Raw genomic sequence first — 21054 nt, forward strand, 5'->3', positions numbered from 1 at the left:
AGCAGTCATACCACCTCTGCGCCTGGTCCTCACAGGGGCAGACCCAAGAGCTCCAAGGCAGCCTCAGGACCAGACTCCTGTGGGTGGACCACACACAGAGGTGGGGATAAAACCAAAGCTGGACGGGGTGACTAAGGAAGAAGATCAAAAATCTTTCCATCAGCTGTACAAGCTGCAGATTAAATCCCCATGATCAGCTAGGTAGACCCTGCATCTATGGAATATCTGAGTAGACAATGAGTGTTCCCACAAATGAAAACGGTCTAGCTCTCGCAGCTGTGGACTTTTGGGGTAAGCACGCACAAGAATTGGGCCAGATCAGAGTCTGAGTGGTCCCCACAGGGCCCACAGCAGGTCCCGAGTCCAGTCCACAGGCACAGGAGAGCCTCTTTGGGAGGTGGAGGTGGGTTGTGGCTCACGGCATGTGCAAGGACACTTACAGAGGAGACCCTAGGGAAACATAATTATTACTATTAATTTTATTATGTTTCGATTCGTTCTGTTGTTGTTCCTAGGTTTTTTTTTTTTTGGTTTTTCTTTGTTCGTTTATTTGGTGGTGGTGTTTTAGTTTTTTTTCTTTTTTTAATTTAGTCTCTTGGGATCTCTGTGTTTTATAACATATTTTTAAAATTTTTTTTATACATTTCTATTTTTACTTTGCTTTTTGTGATTCTGTGTTCTTTTCCCTTATTTTTTCTTCTTCTTTTTCTTCAATATATATATGTATTATATATTTTAAATATTTCCATTTCTACTTTGCTTTTCTGTTGTCCTGTGATTTTTCCCTTTTTATTTCATTTTATTATTATTTTTTAAAATCATTTTTATTGGTTTGTTCTGTTTCCTTGCTTCATTCTTCAGTTGGCACACTGCTTTGGTTTTGTTTTTAGGTTATGTGTTTCTGTTAGCTTTAATCCTAATTGTTTGATTTCGTTTTTGAGCTCTTCTATTCGTCTGCTTGTTCTCTTGCTTATTGTTTTATTTGGCTCTGTGTTTGTTTCTTTTACGTGTGTGCGTTTCCTTGTCTCTGTTTTTCTTTGTTTGATTTTGTTTTTACCATTTCTCGGGGGTTTTGTTTGTCTCTTTTTTTTCCTTAATTTTGCATTTTATTTTATTTTATTTTTTATATTTCTGTTTCTACGTTGCCTTTCTGTTGTTCTGTCTTCTTTCCCCTTTCTCTTTTTCTTTTCTTTTTTTTTTTAAATCATTTTTGTTGGTTTGTTTTGTTTCTTTGCTTCATTCTTCAGTTGGCACTCTGCTTTGTTTTTGTTTTTTGGTTTTGTGATTTTGTCAGCTTTCCTCTTAATTGCTTCATTTTGTGCTTGGGTTCTTTTGTTTGTCTGCTTGTTCTCTTGCTTTTTGATTTATTTGGTTCTGATTTTGTTTCTTTTGTGTGTGTGTGCATGTTTCCTTGTTTCTGTTTGTTTTATTTTACTTTTCACCATTTGGGGTTTTGTTAGGCTTTTGTTTTTTAAATTACCTTTATTGTCAGGACGAGTGATGTGCGGGGTCTTGGTTCCTTGACCAGAAGTCGGGCCTGAGGCTCTAGGGTGGGAGCACCGAGTCCAGGATGCTGAACCACTAGAGAATTCCCAGTCCCAGGGAGGATTAATTACTGAGAGCTCTCACGGAGGCCTCTATCTGAATCCAAGACCCAGCTCCAACCAACTGCCAGCAACTCCCAGCACTGGACGTCTCACACCAAACAACAAACAAGACAGGAACACAAACCCACCTATCATCACACAGACTACCTAAAGTCATACTAAGCTCATAGACATACCAAAACACACCACCTGACATGGCCCTGTTCATCAGGGGAAAAGACTCAACTCCACCCATCAGAACGTAGGCACCAATCCTTCCCATCAGGAAGCCTACACAAGACAATGGACCAACCCCACTACCGAGGGCAGAGAACTGAAGTAAGAGGAACTACTTACGACCCTGCAGCTTAGGGAAAGGAGACAGCAAATACTGTAAATTAAACAAAATGAGAAGACAGAGAAATATCTTACAGGTAAAGGAGCACGATAAAAACCCACAAGACCAAATAAATGAAGAGGAAATAGGCAAACTACCTGAAAAAGAATTCAGAGTGATGATAGTAAAGATGATCCAAAATCTCAGTAATAGAATAGAGAAAATACAAGAAACGTTTAAAAAGGAACTAGAGGGCTTCCCTGGTGGCGCAGTGTTTGAGAATCTGCCTGCCAATGCAGGGGACACAGGTTCGAGCCCTAGTCTGGGAAGATCCCACATGCTGCAGAGCAGCTGGGCCCGTGAGCCACTATTACTGAGCCTGTGCGTCTGGAGCCTGTGCTCCAAAACAAGAGAGGCCGCGATAGTGAGAGGCCCACACACCACGATGAAGAGTGACCCCTGCTTGCCGCAACTAGAGAAAGCCCTCGCACAGAAACGAAGACCCAATACAGCCATAAATAAATAAATTAATTAATTTATTAATTAAAGGAAATAGTCAATCAAGTCCAGGAAGCACAGAGAGTCCCATACAGGATAAATCCAAGGAGAAACATGCTGAGACACACATTAATCAAACTAACAAAAATTAAACACAAAGAAAAAATATTAAAAGTAACAAGGGAAAAGCAACAAATAACATACAAATGTATCTCCATAGAGTTAATAGCTGATCTTTCAGAAGAAATTCAACAGGCCAGAAGGGAGTGGTAAGATATATTTAAAGTGATGAAAGGGAAAAACCTACAACCAAGATTACTTTACCCAGCAAAAATCTCATTCAGATTACTCAGCCATAAAAAGGAATGAAATTGGGTCATTTGTAGAGACGTGGATGGATCTAGAGACTATAATACAGAGTGATGTAAGTCAGAAAGAGAAAAACAAATATTGTATATTAATGCATATATGTGTAACCTAGGAAAATGTTACAGATGAACCAGTGTGCAGGGCAGAAATAGACACAGATGTAGAGAACAAATGTATGGACACCAAGGGGGGAAAGTGGTGGGGGTGGGTGTGGTGGTAGGATGAACTGGGAGATTGGGATTGACATATATACACTAATATGTATAAAATAGATAACAATAAAGAACCTGATGTATAATAAATAAATAAAATAAAATTCAAAAAAAAAAATCTCAGATTCTACAGAGAAATCAAAAGCTTTAAGGACAAGCAAAAGTTCAGAGAATTCAGCACCACCAAACCAGCTTTACAACAAATGATAAAGGAACTTCTCTAGGCAAGAAACACAAGAGAAGGAAAAGACTTACAAAAACAAACCCCAAACAATTAAGAAAATGATAATAGGAACATACATATCAATAATTACCTTAAATATAAATGGATTAAATGCCCCAACCAAAAGACACAGACTGGCTGAATGGATACAAAAACAAGACTTGTATATACGCTGTCTACAAGAAACCCACTTCAGACCTAGGGACACATACAGTCTGAAAGTGAGGGATGGGAAAAGATATTCCATGCAAATGCAAATCAAAAGAAAGCTGAAGTATCAATACTTGTATCAGACAAAATAGACTTTAAAATAAAGATTATTACAAGAGACAAGGAAAGATACTATATAATGATCAAGGGATCAATCCATGAAGAAGATATAACAATTGTAAATATCTATGCATCCAACAAAGGAGCACCTCAATACATAAGGCAAATGTTACAGCCATAAAAGGGGAAATCAACAGTAACACAATTATAGTAGGCAGCTTTAACATCCCACTTACACCAATGGACATATCATCCAAACAGAAAATAAATAAGGAAACACAAGCTTTAAATGACACAGTGGACCAGATGGACTTAATTGATATCTATAGGACATTCCATCCAAAAATTACAGAAGACACTCTCTTCTCAAGTGCACATGGAACATTCTCCAGGAGAGATCATATCTTGGGTCACAAATCAAGCCTCAGTAAATTTAAGAAAATTGAAATCATATGAAGCATCTTTTCCAACCACAATGCTATGAGACTAGATATCAATTACAGGAAAAAAAACTGTAAAATATACAAACACATGGAGGCTAAACAATATGCTACTGAACAACCAAGAGATGACTGAAGAAATCAAAGAGGAAATCAAAAGATACCTAGAAACAAATGACAATGAAAACACGATGACCCAAAACCTATGGGATGCAGCAAAAGCAGTTCTAAGAGGGAAGTTTATAGCACGACAATGCTACCTCAAGAAACAAGAAAAATCTCAAATAAAAAACCTTACCTTACACCTAAAAGAATTAGAGAAAGAAGAACAAAACAAAACAAAACAAAACAAAAAAACCCCCAAAGTTAGCAAAAGGAAAGAAATCATAAAGATCAGATCAGAAATAAATGAAAAAGAAATGAAGGAAACAATAGTAAAGCTGGTTCTTTGAGAAGATAAAAAAATTGATAAACCATTAGCCAGACTCAACAGGAAAAGAAGGGAGAAGACTCAAATCAAAAGAATTAGAAGTGAAAAAGGAGAAGTAACAACTGACACCACAGAAATACAAAAGATCATGAGAGACTACTACAAGCAACTATATGCCAATAAAATGGACAACCTGGAAGAAATGGATAAATTCTTAGAAATGTACACCTCCCAAGACTGAACCAGGAAGAAATAGAAAATATGTATAGACCAATCACAAGCACTGAAATTGAAACTGTGATTAAAAATCTTCCATCAAACAAAAGCCCAGGACCAGATGGCTTCACAGGTGAATTCTATCAAACGTTTAGAGAACAGCTAACACTTATCCTTCTCAAACTCTTCCAAAATATAGCAGAAAGAGGAACACTCCCAAACTCATTCTATGAGGCCACCATCACCCTGATACCAAAACCAGACAGAGATGTCACAAAAAACAGAAAATTACAGGCTAATAACACTGATGAACATAGTTGCACTAATCCTCAATAAAATACTAGCAAACAGAATCCAACAGCACATTAAAGGGATAATACACCATGATTAAATGGGGTTTATCCCAGGATGCAAGTATTCTTCAATATATGCAAATCAATCAATGTAATACACTATATTAACAAACTGAAGGATAAAAAACTTATGATCATCTCAATAGATGCAGAAAAAGCTTTTGACAAAATTCAACACCCATTTATGATAAAAACTCTCCAGAAAGTGAGCATAGAGGGAACCTACCTCGACATAATAAAAGCCATATATGACAAACCCACAGCCAACATCATTCTCAGTGGTGAAAAGATGAAAGCATTTCCTCTAAGATCAGGAACAAGACAAGGGTGCCCACTCTCACCACTGTTATTCAACACAGTTTTGGAAATTTTAGGCACAGCAATCAGAGAAGAAAAAGAAATAAAAGGAATACAAATTGGAAAAGAAGTAAAACTGTCACTGTTTGCAGATGACATGATACTATACATAGATAATCCAAGAGATGCCACCAGAAAACTGCTAGAGCTAATCAATGAATTTGGTAAAGTTGCAGGATACAAAATTAATGCACAGAAATCTCTTGCATTCCTATACAGTAATAATGAAAGACCAGAAAGACAAACTAAGGGAACACTCCCATTTACCGCTGAAACAAAAAGAATAAAATACCTAGGAATAAACCTACCTAAGGAGGCAAAAGACCTGTACTCAGAAAACTATAAGACACTGATGAAAGAAACCAAAGATGACACAAACAGATGGAGAGATATACCATGTTCTTGGATTGGAAGAATCAATATTGTGAAAATAACTAAACTACCTAAAGCAATCTACAGATTCAATGCAATCCCTATTAAATTACCAATGACATTTTTCACAGAACTAGAACAAAAAATCTTAAAGTTTTCATGGAGACACAAAAGACTCCAAATAACCAAAGCAATCTTGAGGGGAAAAAAAATGGAGCTGGAGGAATCAGAGTCCCTGACTTCAGACTATACGACAAAGCTACAGTAATCAAGACAATATGGTACTGGCACAAAAACAGAAATATAGATCAACGGAACAGGATAGAAAGCCCAGAGAAAAATCCATGCATGTATGGTCACCTTATCTTTGACAAAGGAGGCAAGAATATACAATGGAGAAAAGACAGACTCTTCAATAAGTGGTGCTGGGAAAACTGGACAGCTACATGTAAAAGAATGAAATTAGAACACTTCTTAATACCATACAAAAATAAACTCAAAGTGGATTAAAGACCTAAATGTAAGACCAGACACTATGAAACTCTTAGAGGAAAACATAGGCACAATACTCTATGACATCAATCATAGCAAGATCTTTTTTGATCCACCTCCTAGAGTAATGGAAATAAAATCAAAAATAAACAAATGGGACCTAATGAAACTTAAAAGCTTTTGCACAGCAAAGGAAACTATAAATGATGAAAAGACAACCCTCAGAATGGGACAAAATCTTTGCAAATGAAGCAACCGACAAGGGATTAATCTCCAAAATCCACAAGCACCTCATTCAGCTCAATATCAAAAAAACAAACAACCCAATCCAAAAATGGGTGGAAAACCTAAATAGACATTTCTCCAAAGAAGATATACAGATTGCCAACAAACACATGAAAAGATGCTCAACATCACTAATCATTAGAGAAATGCAAATGAAAACCACAACGAGGTGTCACCTCACACCGGTCAGAATAGCCATCATCAAAAAATCTACAAACAATAAATGCTGGAGAAGGTGTGGAGAAAAGGGAACTCTCCTGTACTGTTGGTGGGAATGTAAATTGGTGCAGCCACTATGGAGGACAGTATGGCGGTTCCTTAAAAAACTAAAAATAGAACTACCATATGACTCAGCAATCCCACTACTGGGCATATACCCTGAGAAAACCATAATTCAAAAAGAGTCATGTACCACAATGTTCATTGCAACACTATTTACAATAGCCAGGACATGGAAGCAACCTAAATGTCCATTGACAGATGATTGGATAAAGAAGATGTGGCACATATATACAATGGAATATTACTCAGCCATAAAATGGAACAAAATTGAGTTATTTGTAATGAGGTGGACGGACCTAGAGTCTGTCATACAGAGTGAAGTAAGTCAGAAAGAGAAAAACAAACACTGTACGCTAATGCACATACATGGAATCTAAAAAAACAGTACTGATGAACCTAGTGGCAGAGCAGGAATAAAGATGCAGATGTAGAGAATGGACTTGAGGACACGGCGGGTAAGGGGAAGCTGGGACGAAGTGAGAGAGTAGCATTGACATATATACATTACCAAATGTACAATGGATGGCTAGTGGGAAGCTGCTGCATAGCACAGGGAGATCAGCTCGGTGCTTTGTGACCACCTAGAGTGGTGGGATAGGGAGGGTGGGAGGGAGGCACAAGAGGGAGGGGATATGGGGATATATGTATATGTATAGCTGATTCACCTTGTTTGTTGTATAGCAGAAACTAACACAACATTGTAAAGCAATTATACTCCAATAAAGATATTAAAAAAAAAAAGAATGAGTGGGAACCTAGAAGTTTGTATAAAGGGAGGCAGAGAGTTAAGGAATTTCTTGGTAATTGCTTTATTTTGCCAAACAAACAAGAAGCATGACTGTTTGATAAGAATAAGGGGGGGAGGATAGTAGGGCAAGAGAGTAAAATGAGAATTGAGGATTTGTAATAGCAATTGCATAGAGAGTGGGCCATCTAGGGATCCAAAGATTGCTAGACACTGCTAAGAGGACATCTCACTGCTCGCTGAATATGGGTGCTGGGAATCCAATGTGGTTTTTCTCCAACTTATTGTAGTTTGGCTACAGGCATGCAGAAAACAAAGAGTTGGATTGAACCAGGGATTTGATTTTTTTCAAAATGAATGTGCATAAAAAAAGTCAGAACGTGAAAGTTGAGGATAATGGGGCATGATTTAAAATAATGCATGTGGCTAAGTGATTTAAAAGAGGTGAAAACTAGAGGGGCTTGGCAGAGTGAGCAAGAGACTGGAGAATTTTGATGAGAGAAAAGAGTAGGAAGAAGCAGTGAGTAAGGAAAACGTACATGGTTGAAGTTAGAAACTGGAATATGAAGTGTGCCCCAGTCTGTTACTTCAGACGCCTTCTTGCTAGCACCTAACAGGAAACCTGCTGTGGTCAGTTCTTGTCCTTTATGACTCAGAAGTGATTTCCAGACAAAATATCTGTACCATTCTCTAGTAGGTTTATGTGACTATTGGATGAATAAAATTATGGGAAGTGTGGAATTCCCTTTATTAGAGTTCTTAAATTCTAAGAATGCTTGAAGATATAGGGGTTTTTTTGGTTGTTATTGATTTTGTCTGCCTAGAACCCCTTTCCTTCCTTTTTCTAGTTTAAAGAGTGACGAAGGGAGAGTAAATGCCATTCCTCATTGATCTTTTCAGAGAGTGACTCACAGTGCAAAATTTTATCAAGTGGGACGTCCCCTAGAGCTGTACCAGCTGTGGGGAAGAGTATGATTTTCTTTCACAGAAAATTTTCTACCCTGCACAGTTTGGAGGAGGGGCATTCATAGTCTTCAACTCACCTTTCGAATGGAATACAAAATATGGCCATAGCAATGAGCAATGACACCCACAGGTACCACCATGCAGCCAAGAAATAAGAAAAACACAAAGGAGTCGTCGCTGGCATCCTTGGATTTCCAATTCGCAGTGCAGCCTAGTACATGCACGGCCAGGACGTACCTGTTCCGGCCCAAGAGAGGTGCTCCTGACCGCACCAGTGAGTATAGCCAGGTGTAGGTAATGGCCCTCCAGGCCAAGGAAAAACTGATCACTCTGTTATGGATCATGCCAATATAACGTTCACAGGCCAGCGTAGTTAGGGTGATAATGGAAACAATACCTGCAAGAAGAGAAAGTGGGACAGCATAGCAGGGCACTGTGGCATTGTGGGAGAAGACAGGCAGAACAGAGCAATACATTCTCCGCTGGCAATACCTTACAGAGTATCTGGAACCAACAAGGTGCTCTAAAAGCCAAAATATCTTAATAGAGAGAATGCCTCACAGTCCCCAGGAAACTCAATTGGAAACATATTTACTCATAAAAGAAAATGTGGGATGGAAAATGGCATGTGAGTTACAGCTGGACAAAAATAAAAGCTCTAAAATCAGCTCTAGCCCAAGGGTACAGCTGCTGTGTTAAATTTTCTGCCAAAGAGAAACTCTGGAGCAGTTCAGGAAGAGTCACTTTAAAAAAAAGTCTCTTTTGATTTTGACTTCTCTCAGGTATCTGACTCAGCTATAGAGATAAAGTCAAAGTGGGTTCCACAAATGTGAACTGACCAAAGTGATGGTAAAATTACACAGGAGCTGTCCTAACCTACCTACTAGCAGTGTCAGCCTATGAACTTTCACATGCAAAACTGCTGACAGAGATGGAAGTCTTCTGTGTTCCTGTGTCTTCATCTATACTTTTATTTTGCAACAAATAGGTTTTAACAAGATTATTCATTTATTTCTCTGCCTCTCCCGAGAGAGCGATTTATTCACTCAATAAGCTCCTATTGAGCACCTGCTGTGTGCTGGGCACTGTGTCGACACTGGAGGTTCAATGATGATGGAGACTCAGAACTCCAGATGTCTGGAGGGGAGGCAGATGGGATAAACAACTGTAAAACCATACAGGATATAAAGGTTACAATTCTGATACAATATATTGTGGGGTTCCTAGAAAAAGGCATTGTGAACAAGGCAAGAGAAGCACATTCCAGAAGAATGAAGAATTATGCACTGAAATATGGAGGCATTAAAGGACACAAAATGGTCTAAAAATGACGAGGATTCAAAGATACTGGGGCTCAGAGGATATAAAGGAAAGGTAAGGGCAGAAAGAGCAGATGAGGCCATAGTAAGAAAGGCTTTTAATTTCTTGCTAAAGTTTTTTTGTTTGTTCCTATTTTTCTTTTCCTTTTTAACTTTTTCCTGTTCAAAATAGTAAATTATAAATCCATTACACTGTCATGTGTAATGGATTTTTAAGCATAGAAGTGACAATGGTTAAGTTCTCCTTTTCCTCCTCCTTCCTTTTGCTCTGAAAGGACAGTCACTGGAAACACAGTCCAGTGCATGGAGACCATCTTGCAGGCTATTGCAATAGTCCAGGCAAGATATGATGGAGCCTGAATTAGGGTACCTTTATAAATATGAACAGTGAAGTCTGTATTCCAGAGACATTTAGCAATTAATATCAAGAGAATCATTCAGCTTCTTGAATGTGAAGAGGGAGGAGGAGAAAGGAGTCAGGAATTGCTTGGAGATTTCTAACCTGTCTGATGAGTAATGAGTAGTTAATGGAGGTAAAAACTACTACAAATTGTATGAGTAGATATGGGGAGAAAATGAAATTGTGAGATCCCTAGAATACACTGGCATAAAAATTTGTCAAATGAGTGGATCAAGAGTGGTTCTAGGAAAAGTGACTCTGTTGGAGAATGAAAGTAAAACTCTTGTCGTGATAATGGGTAGGAGTGTGGGGGATAGGTTTTCAAGGGGTCTGGGAGTGAGTCCCAGCCCCCAACTAAGTAGCTTTCTAACTTTGGGCAATTCATAACATCTCTTTAGACCTCAGTTTTATTTTTGTTTTTATAAAGTTGAAAATCCCTTCACGTTACAAAGTTTTGTAATTCTGCAATTATAAAAGTGTGAAATGAAGAGTTCCTAGACTTGGAAATCAGTTGGCAGAAAGGAGTTAATATTCATTTATATCATGACAAATTTTTTGTTACAGGGACAATATTATTCCCAGTGTCTGATACATGTGCTAAATAAATGCTCATTGAATAAATGAGTGAATATTTAGTAAATACGTAAGTGACTGGAAGATTAAGTTTTGGCATATGGTAGAAGGAAATACTGCAGAAGACAGTGATATAATAGCAAATAATGGATTTAAATTTAAATGTAATAAGAAATTCTGGAGACAAGCAAAATATCAAGTTAGATGTGTTGTCTTCAGAGCTAGCAAGCTATTTTCACCTTACTACATTTATTACTGAAAGACTGATATTATCTTTACTTTAACTGAGTATATTCATAGAAGAAAAACTAAAAATCTAAAGAGAATGACATAATAAATTGACTCTAATAAAATACTGTTGGTTTTATTTAATTTACAAACTTTCTTATTAAATATAATGACATTTAATTATATCCTTGCCTTTAAATATTAAAACGTAGTTTGACCTTCAATTTCAGTTAATTTACCTTGAGTATGATTTAATCCTTTACAGGCAAGGAAACTTGTTGCAAATAATTATGTTGTAGGTTAGCAAATCTCAGTATACCTTACAGATCAATAAATGTGCTTTTATGGTTAAAACAATAAACTGGTATAATTTTAACTTTCGTATATTCATTCATTTATTCATTAACTGTGTGTGTCAATCACGGCGCTAGAAAATTGACGTGAAGTGGTGAGTGAAACAAGTGTTTTGTGGAAGTTATTTCAGTCCAGTGGGTACAAGAGAAGAGATAATAACAAACCAAAAAGCAAAACAAGTAAATTAGTGAAGTGCTATGAAAGGACAAGATAGTGCAGAGATAGAGAATAATGTGAGGTGAGGCAGGAGAGGGCATAAAGGGAAAGTTGGACAGGGTGTCAGGAAAAACCCAGGAAATAGGGAGCCAATATTGTGATACCAGAACACAGTTTACTGAATTTTCCCTTCTTATTATTTAGTTCAAAGCAATAAGAAATTTAAAAAATATAATATAGTTTTTGACCATAACTGTGTCTTAGCAAGCACAATGGGCTTCAAGTCCTGAATTCAGTTGCTATTATTCAGTACCACGACCAGTGAGTATAGACCAAGAGAGAGCAAACCCTGCATTCCTCAGGCCCTCCCAACAGCACGGGTATATATAAGTAGCAGGCCTAGTCACACTGACTTAGTCTTGGAGGGTGATCCATTTGAACTGACCTATACTACATCCCTTTGTTGCAAAATATATGTCAGCTTCTTTTTTTTTTTACTAGCGAATTTCAATCCTGAGTCCAAATTACTTTCTATATTCTAATTGATTCCCAGATCACACCCCTGGATGATGAAAATGCATGGATAGTCTTACAACTATGTTACATGTACTTTTTAACTGATGTTAAGCCTAATTCTCTATTCCAGGTGACACTATGGGCAGGAAAGGGGAAGGTGACTCTTGCAAACTGGGCATCAGTTATGAGTCAAACCCCATGGTAATCACTCTATGTATGGTATTCCTTTTTTTTTTTTTTTGGAAAAAGAGGTCCGTGGCTCCAAAGGGTAAGAGATGGTGGAGACAGTTTTGAGAACCTGGGACTGACTTCAAAACTCGATTTTGTTGTTACACACCTATTGTACTACAGGGCAACTTCTATCACCCCACAACTTCTATAGGGCTAGTGTGATGTCCCTGCTCCCCCTATACAGCTATGAATTGATCATGTATGTATTAAGTGCCTCTTACTCTGCTGAGTAGGTCTTGTAGGAGAAATCAGAGACATGTGGTCCCTACCTTCAAGGGGACTACAATATGCTTATAAAGCCAAGACTAACTCATATGCAATATTTAAGGACAACATAAGATGGGCAATGTAAGATGATACGTAATCATATGTTAAGTTTATTGTGCAACAACAAACCAGAAAAATTAAATCCCACTGGATTGTTTGTTGGGGATGGCTTCATGAAGAGATAAAAGTTAAGTTGGGTCTGAAAAGATGGACTATTTGTTAAGAAACAAAAAGTATCAGGGAGGGCATTTCTGACTGGAAGGAGAACTTCTACAAAGGTAAAGCAATTCTCTTTGAATTCGCGTAAGAACCTCTCAGACTCCAGACATGTGGAGAGGTAGAAATGTTAGTCGTTACCAGGCTTGTACAAATCTGACCACGCCTTCTGTGGCTGTCTGTGGTCCACAGCAGGGGTCTTCAATTTTTTTTCTAGTGTTTGTCCTAATAGAATTTTGAGAAACTATGTATACTCTCACATTTTTAAAGAGATATATTTAATTTTTTTTTCACCTTAAGTTTAAAGAGTCATGTAATGTAAATATAATTTTAATAGAGAAGAACGTTTTGTATTCTATTACAAGATAATCACTAAAGGGATGTTGCCTGTAAGCTTAAACAATACATAATGACCCATCTCTGGGAACACTGACTCCCAGGTAATGAGCATTAAACTAAAATAACTTTGTTTAGCTCACAGGAAACATCCTGACCAGGCCTACCTGTGAATGACTGCAGGAATGAAGAAATTAACACATCCCCTCCAGAAGCTGACTGGAACCAGGAAAGGTTTGACTTTACTCCCTCCCCTTTTAGTATAAAAGAAGCCTGAATTCTAACTCAGGCAAGATGGTTCTTTGGGACACAAGTCCACCATCTTCTCAGTCTGCTGGCTTTCAAATTAAGTCACTATTTCTTGTCCCAACAACTCATCTCTCAATTTATTGGTCTGTTGTGTGGTAAGTAGTATGAGCTTGGACTCAGTAACATAAACATTGAAAAATATATTACTTTACTCTTTAAGTATATCCAATGATTCATAAATGTTAGTAATTCCATAAACATACTTATATCTATATTTGCATATATATACTTACATGTCTATACACAAAAACACACACATGTAGATGATCAATCATTTAAACTCATATTTCCCTTCTGCTTTTCCCCTAAACATTTTTTATAGCAGTTTATTTATTTATTTTAATTTTATTTTTTTTTATACAGCACGTTCTTACTAGTTATCTATTTTATATATGTTAGTGTATACATGTCAATCCCGATCTCCCAATTCATCCCACCACCACCACCCCCCACCCCACTTTCCCCCCTTGGTGTCCTTATATTTGTTCTCTACATCTGTGTCTCTATTTCTGCCTTGCAAACAGGTTCATCTGTACTATTTTTCTAGATTCCACATATATGCGTTAATATACCATATTAGTTTTTCTCTTTCTGACTTACTTCACTCTGTATGACAGTCTCTAGGTCCATCCACGTCTCTACAAATGACCCATTTTCAATTATTTTTATGGCTGAGTAATATTCCATTGTAAATATGTACCAAATCTTCTTTATCCATTCATCTGTCGATGGGCATTTAGGTTGCTTCCATGACCTGGCTATTGTAAATGGTGCTGCAATGAACATTGGGGTGCGTGTGTCTTTTTGAATTATGGTTTTCACTGGGTATATGCCCAGTAGTGGGATTGTTGGGTCATACGGTAATTCTATTTTTAGTTTTTTAAGGGACCTCCATACTGTTCTCCATAGTGGCTGTATCAATTAACATTCCCACCAACAGTGCAAGAGGGTTCCGTTTTCTCCACACCCTCTCCTGCATTTGTTGTTTGTAGATTTTCTGATGATGCCCATTCTAACCAGTGTGAGGTGATACCCCATTGTAGTTTTCTCTAATAATTAGTGATATTGAGCATCTTTTCATGTGCCTCATGGCCATCTGTATGTACTCTTTGGAAAAATGTCTATTTAGGTCTTTACTCCATTTTTTGATTGGGTTGTTTGTTTTTTTGATATTGAGCTTCATGAGCTGTTTATATATTTTGGAGATTAATCCTTTGTCCATTTATCTATTTGCAAATATTTTTTCCCATTCTGAGTGTTGTCTTTTCATCTTGTTTATAGTTTCCTTTGCTGTGCAAAAGCTTTTAAGTTTCATTAGGCCCAAATTTTTATTTTTGTTTTTATTTCCATTACTCTAGGAGGTGGGTCAAAAATGATCTTGCTGGGATTTATGTCAAAGAGTGTTCTTCTTATGTTTTCCTCTAAGAGTTTAATAGTGTCTGGTCTTACATTTAGGTCTTTAATCCATTCTGAGTTTATTTTTGTGTATGGTGTTAGGGAGTGTTCTAATTTCATTCTTTTACATGTAGCTGTCCAGTTTTCCCAGCACCAATTATTGAAGAGTCTGTCTTTTCTCCATTGTATATCCTTGCCTCCTTTGTCATAGATTAGTTGACCATAGGTGCATGGGTTTATCTCTGAGCTTTCTATCCTGTTCCATTGATCTATATTTCTGTTTTTGTGCCAGTACCATATTGTCTTGATTACTGTAGCTTTGTAGTATAGTCTGAAGTCAGGGAGTCTGATTCCTCCAGCTCCGTTTTTTTCCCTCAAGATTGCTGTGGCTATTCGGGGTCTTTTGTATCTCCATACAAATTTTAAGATATTTTTGTTCTAGTTCTGTAAAAATTGCCATTAGTAATTTGATAGGGATTGCATTGAATCTGCAGATTGCTTTGTGTAGTATAGTCATTTTCACAATACTTATTCCTCCAATCCAAGAACATGGTATATCTCTCCATCTGTTTGTGTCATCTTTGATTTCTTTATCCAGTGTCTTATAGTTTTCTGAGTACAGGTCTTTTGCCTCCTTAGGTAGGTTTATTCCTAGGTAATTTATTCTTTTTGTTTCAATGGTGAATGGGATTGTTCCCTTAATTTGTTTTTCTGATCTTTCATTATTAGTGTATAGGAATGAAAGAGATTTGTGTGCATTAATTTTGTATCCTGCAACTTTACCAAATTCATTGATTAGCTCTATCAGTTTTCTAGTGGCATCTTTTGGATATCTATGTATAGTATCATGTCATCTGCAAACAGTGAAAGTTATACTTTTTCTTTTCCAATTTGTATTCTTTTATTTCCTTTTCTTCTCTGATTGCTGTGGCTAAAACTTCCAAAACTATGGCGAATAATAGTGGCAAGAGTGGACATCCTTGTCTTGTTCCTCATTTTAGAGAAAATGCTTTCAGTTTTTCACCACTGAGAATGATGTTGGCTGTGGGTTTGTCATATATGGCCTTTATTATTTTGAGGTGGGTTGCCTCTATGCCCACTTTCTGGAGAATTTTTATCATAAATGGGTGTTGAATTTTATCAAAAGCCTTTTCTGCATCTATTGAGATGATCATATGGTGTTTATTCTTCAATTTGTTAATATGGTGTATCACATTGATTGATTTGTGTATATTGAAGAATCCTTGCATACCTGGCTAAATCCCACTGATCATGGTGTATGAGCATTTTAACGTGTTGTTGGATTCTGTTTGCTATTATTTTGTTGAGGATTTTTGCATCTATATTCATCAGTGATATTGGTCTGTAATTTTCTTTTTTGTAATATCTTTGTTAGGTTTTGGTATCAGGGTGATAGTGGTCTCACAGAATGAGTTTGGGAGCATTCTTTCTTCTGCAATTTTTTGGAAGAGTTTGAGAAGGATGGGTGTTAGCTCTTCTCTAAATGTTTGATAGAATTCACCTGTGAAGCCATCTGGTTCTGGACTTTTGTTTGTTGGGAGATTTTTAATCCCAGTTTCAATTTCATTACTTGTGATTGGTCTGTTCATATTGTCTATTTCTTCCTGGTTCAGTCTTGGAAGGTTATACCTTTCTAAGAGTTTGTCCATTTCTTCCAGGTTGTCCATTTTACTGGCATAAAGTTGCTTGTAGTAGTCTCTTATGATGCTTTGTATTTCTGTGGTGTCCATTGTAACTTCTCCTTTTTCATTTCTAGTTTTATTGATTTGAGTTCTCTCCCTCTTTTTCTTGATGAGTCTGTCTAAAGGTTTACCAATTTTGTTCACCTTCTCAAAGAACGAGCCTTTGCTTTTATTGATCTTTGCTATTTCTTTGTTTCTATTTCATTATTTCTGCTCTGATCTTTATGGTTTCTTTCCTTCTACTAACTTTGGGTTTTGTTTGTTCTTCTTTCTCTAGTTCCTTTAGGTGTAAGGTTAGATTGTTTATTTGAGATTTTTCTTATTTCTTGAGGTAAGATTGTATTGCTATAAACTTCCCTCTTAGAACTGCTTTTGCTGCATTCCATAAGTTTTGGATCATCGTGTTTTCATTGTCATTTGTTTCTAGGTATTCTTTGATTTCCTCTTTGATTTCTTCAGTGATCTTTTGGTTATTTAGTGACATATTGCTTAGCCTCCATGTGTTTGTGTTTTTTACTTTTTTTTCCTGTAATTGATATCTAGTCTCATAGTGTTGTGGTCGGAAAAGATGCTTGATATGATTTTAATTTTCTTAAATTTCCTGAGGCTTGATTTGTGACCCAAGATGTGATCTATCCTGGAGAATGTTCCATGTGCACCTGAGAAGAAAGTGTAATCTGCTGTTTTCGGATAGAATGTCCTATAAATATCAATTAAATCTATCTGGTCTATTGTGTCATTTAAAGCTTGTGTTTCCTTATTAATTTTCTGTTTGGATGATCCGTCCATTGGTGTAAGTGAGGTGTTAAAGTCCTCCACTATTATTGTGTTACTGTTGATTTCCTCTTATAGCTGTTAGCATTTGTCTTATGTATTGAGGTGCTCCTACATTGGGTGCATACATATTTATATTTGCTATATCTTCTTGGATTGATTCCTTTATCATTATGTAGGGTCCTTCCTTGTCTCTTGTAACATTCTTTATTTTAAAGTCTATTTTATCTGATATGAGTATTGCTACTCCAGCTTTCTTTTGGTTTGCATTTGCATGGAATATCTTTTCCCATCCCCTCACTTTCAGTCTGTATGTGTCCCTAGGTCTGAAATGGGTCTCTTGTAGGCAGCATATATATGGGTCATATTTTTGTATCTGCTCAGCTAGCCCGTGTCTTTTGGTTGGAGCATCTAATCCATTCACATTTAAGGTATTTATCGATATGTATGTTCCTATTACCATTTTCTTAATTGTTCTGGGTTTGTTATTGTAGGTCTTTTCCTTCTCTTGTGTTTTCCACTTAGAGAAGTTCCTTTAGCATTTGTTGTAGAGCTGGTTTGGTGGTGCTGAATTCTCTTGGCTTTTGCTTGTCTGTAAAGTTTTTAATTTCTCCATTGAAACTGAATGAGATCCTTGCTGGGTAGAGTCATCTTGGTTGTAGGTTCTTCCCTTTCATCTCTTTAAATATGTCATTCCTCTCCCTTCTGGCTTGTAGAGTTTCTACTGAGAAATCAGCTGTTAACCTTATGGGAGTTCCCTTGTATGTTATTTGTCATTTTTCCCTTGTTGCTTTTAATAATTTTTCTTTGTCTTTAATGTTTGTCAATTTGATTGCTATGTGTCTCGGCATGTTTCTCCTTGGGTTTATCCTGCTGGGGACTCTCTGCACTTCCTGGACTTTGGTGGATATTTCCTTTCCCATGTTTGGGATGTTTTCGATTATAATCTCTTCAAATATTTTCTCTGGTCCTTTCTCTGTCTCTTCTCCTTCTGCGACCCCTATAATGTGAATGTTGGTGCATTTAATGTTACACCAGAGGTCTCTTAGGCTGTCTTCATTTCTTTTCATTCTTTTTCTTTATTCTGTTCTGCGGCATTTATTTCCCTCCATTCTGTTTTCCAGGTCACTTATCCATTCTTCTGCCTCAGCTGTTCTCTTATTGATTCCTTCTAGTGTATTTTTCATTTCAGTTATTGTATTGTTCATCTCTGTTTGTTTGTTCTTTAATTCTTCTAAGTCTTTGTTAAACATTTCTTACATCTTCTCGATATTTGCCTCCATTCTTTTTCCAAGTTCCTGGATCATCTTCACTATCATTATTCTGAATTCTTTTCTGGAAGGTTGCCTGTCTCCATTTCATTTAGCTGTTTTTCTGGGGTTTTATCTTATTGCTTCAACTGGTACATAGTCCTCTGCCTTTTCATTTTGTCTGTCTTTCTGTGAATGTGGTTTTCGTTCCACAGGCTGCAGGACTGCAGTTCTTCTTGCTTCTGCTGTCTGCCCTCTGGTGGATGAGGCTATCTAAGAGGCTTGTGCAAGCTTCCTGATGGGAGGGACTGGTGGTGGGGGAGCTGGGTGTTGCTCTGGTGGGCAGAGCTCAGTAAAACTTTAATCCACTTGCCTGCTGATGGGTGAGGCTGAGTTCCCTTCCTGTTGGTTGTTTGGCCTGAGACAACTCAGCACTGGAGCCTACAGGCTCTTTGGTGGGACTAATCATGACTCCGGGAGGGTTCATGGCAAGGAGTATTTCCCAGAACTTCTGCTGCCAGTGTCCTTGTCCCTGCAGTGAGCCACAGCCACCCCCCACCTCTACAGGATACCCTCCAACACTAGCAGGTAGGTCTGTTTCAGTCTCCTAGGGGGTCACTGCTCCTTCCCCCTGGGTCCTGATGCACACACTACTTTGTGTGTGCCCTCCAAGAGTGGAGTCTCTGCTTCCCCCAGTCCTGTCAAAGTCCTGCAATCAAATCCCATTAGGCTTCAAAGTCTGATTTTCTGGGAATTCCTCCTCCTGTGGCAGATGCTCAGTTTGGGACCTCTGACGTGGGGCTCAGTACCTTCACTCCAGTGGGTGGACTTCTGTGGTATAACTGTTCTCCAGTTTGTGAGTCACCCACTTAGTGGTTATGGGATTTGATTTTATTGTGATTGTACCCCTCCTACCATCTCACTGAAGCTTCTCCTTTGAAACTTTGCATGTGGGACATCTTTTTTGGTGAGTTCCAGTGTCTTCCAGTTGATGATTGTTCAGCAGTTCTGATATTCTTCTCCCCTAAAATTTTTATCCCAGTGTAATACATTCGTATGGTGAAAGATTTTAAATATTTCCCTTATTCTTTTCTTCAACAAAAATATATTTGGAAATTGATTTTAAAATTTTCTGGATAGTAAGCCCCTAAGTGTTAAGAAAATCTGTCTTATAGATTACGTTTTCACTAAAATTTATATTAGCATACAATTGATCAAAATATTTTGTTAAATATTAAAAAGAAAAAATTACAAATACATATCTCAAAATGATAAATACAGCTTTCCCTCACTGCAAAGAATATATCTATCCATGGGTTATTATTACCCATGCTAAAATAACGTAAGGTAAATTCTCCTCCTATTTTTCTTGTTTATGAAGTTAAAGAGAGATTTCTTGATCATATATAAATCCAGATGGTAATGGAAGTTTTGTTATAGTCAATTTTTATTGATTTTAAGAATATGTTTCTATATTGAATTACTTAAACTCTTCTGAATTTATGTGCCAAAAATCAGTGTTTATTTTCAAAAATTATTTTTAGTGATTTACCAACTACCGTTCAATTTTATTAAAACAAATAATTGGAAACAACCTGAGTGTCATTCACTTCATCAAGATCTTCATCAATATTTTAAATTGTCCCTTTGTTTGCCATCCTGAATTTTCCTTCCACACCCCCCCGCTGGTAATACTCCACAGTTAAAGTTTATCTGAGAAAGGTTAGGAGCTTGCCTTTCTGTGTAAAGTGGGAGAAAGCTGATTGAAAAGGGGGGGTGCCTGGATAGTAAGTATGATTTCTAGGAGGAATACAAATGGAAGCTGAGAATTTAGAAACCGATTCTCATAAACCTATCCTTGCAGAGCCATTGGAAAGAGTTTATATTCCTCTAGCAGTATGCATACTCCAATTTGAAGACAACAGACTATAAAATCTAATCTCATTGTCATATTATCAAGACTGCTTACTACTATGAGGTATCACCTCACACCAGGCAGAATGGCCGTCATCAAAAATTCTACAAATAAGAAATGTTGGAGAGCATGTGGAGGAAAAAACCCCTCCTACACTGTTAGTGGGTATGTAAGTTGGTGCAGCCACTATGGAGACCAGTATGGAGGTTCCTTAAAAAACTAAAAATAGAACTAACATATGATCCAGCAATCCCACTACTGGGCATATATCTGGAGAAAAACATAATTTGAAAAGATACATGCACTCCAATGTTCATAGCAGCACTATTTACAGTCTCCAAGACAAGGAAGCAACCTAAATGTCCATCGACAGATGAATGTATAAAGAAGATGTAGTACATATATACTCAGCCATAAAAAATAATGAAATAATGCCATTTGCAGCAACATGGATGGACCTAGAAATTATCATACTAAGAGAAGTAAGCCAGACAGAGGACAAATATCATATGATATCACTTATATGTGGAATCTAAAAAAAATGATATAAATGAAATTATATACAAAACAGAAATAGATCCACAGACATAGAAAACAAACTTATGGTTACCAAAGGGGAAAGGGGGGGAGGGATAAATTAGGAGTTTGGGATTAATATATATATACTACTATATAAAAT

At 37.1% G+C, this 21054-nt stretch overlaps 1 protein-coding gene across 1 annotated transcript in view; it reads right to left on the reverse strand.

Annotated features, from left to right (window-relative positions):
- Positions 1 to 21054, reverse strand: part of OPN3 (opsin 3) — a 59937-nt gene that overhangs the window by 7809 nt on the left and 31074 nt on the right. The window contains 1 exon segment of the mRNA XM_036826458.1: positions 8511 to 8830. Coding sequence (XP_036682353.1) covers positions 8511 to 8830 — 320 coding nt within the window.

Source organism: Balaenoptera musculus, chromosome 1 (assembly GCF_009873245.2).
Source record: "Balaenoptera musculus isolate JJ_BM4_2016_0621 chromosome 1, mBalMus1.pri.v3, whole genome shotgun sequence".
NCBI lineage: Eukaryota > Metazoa > Chordata > Mammalia > Artiodactyla > Balaenopteridae > Balaenoptera > Balaenoptera musculus.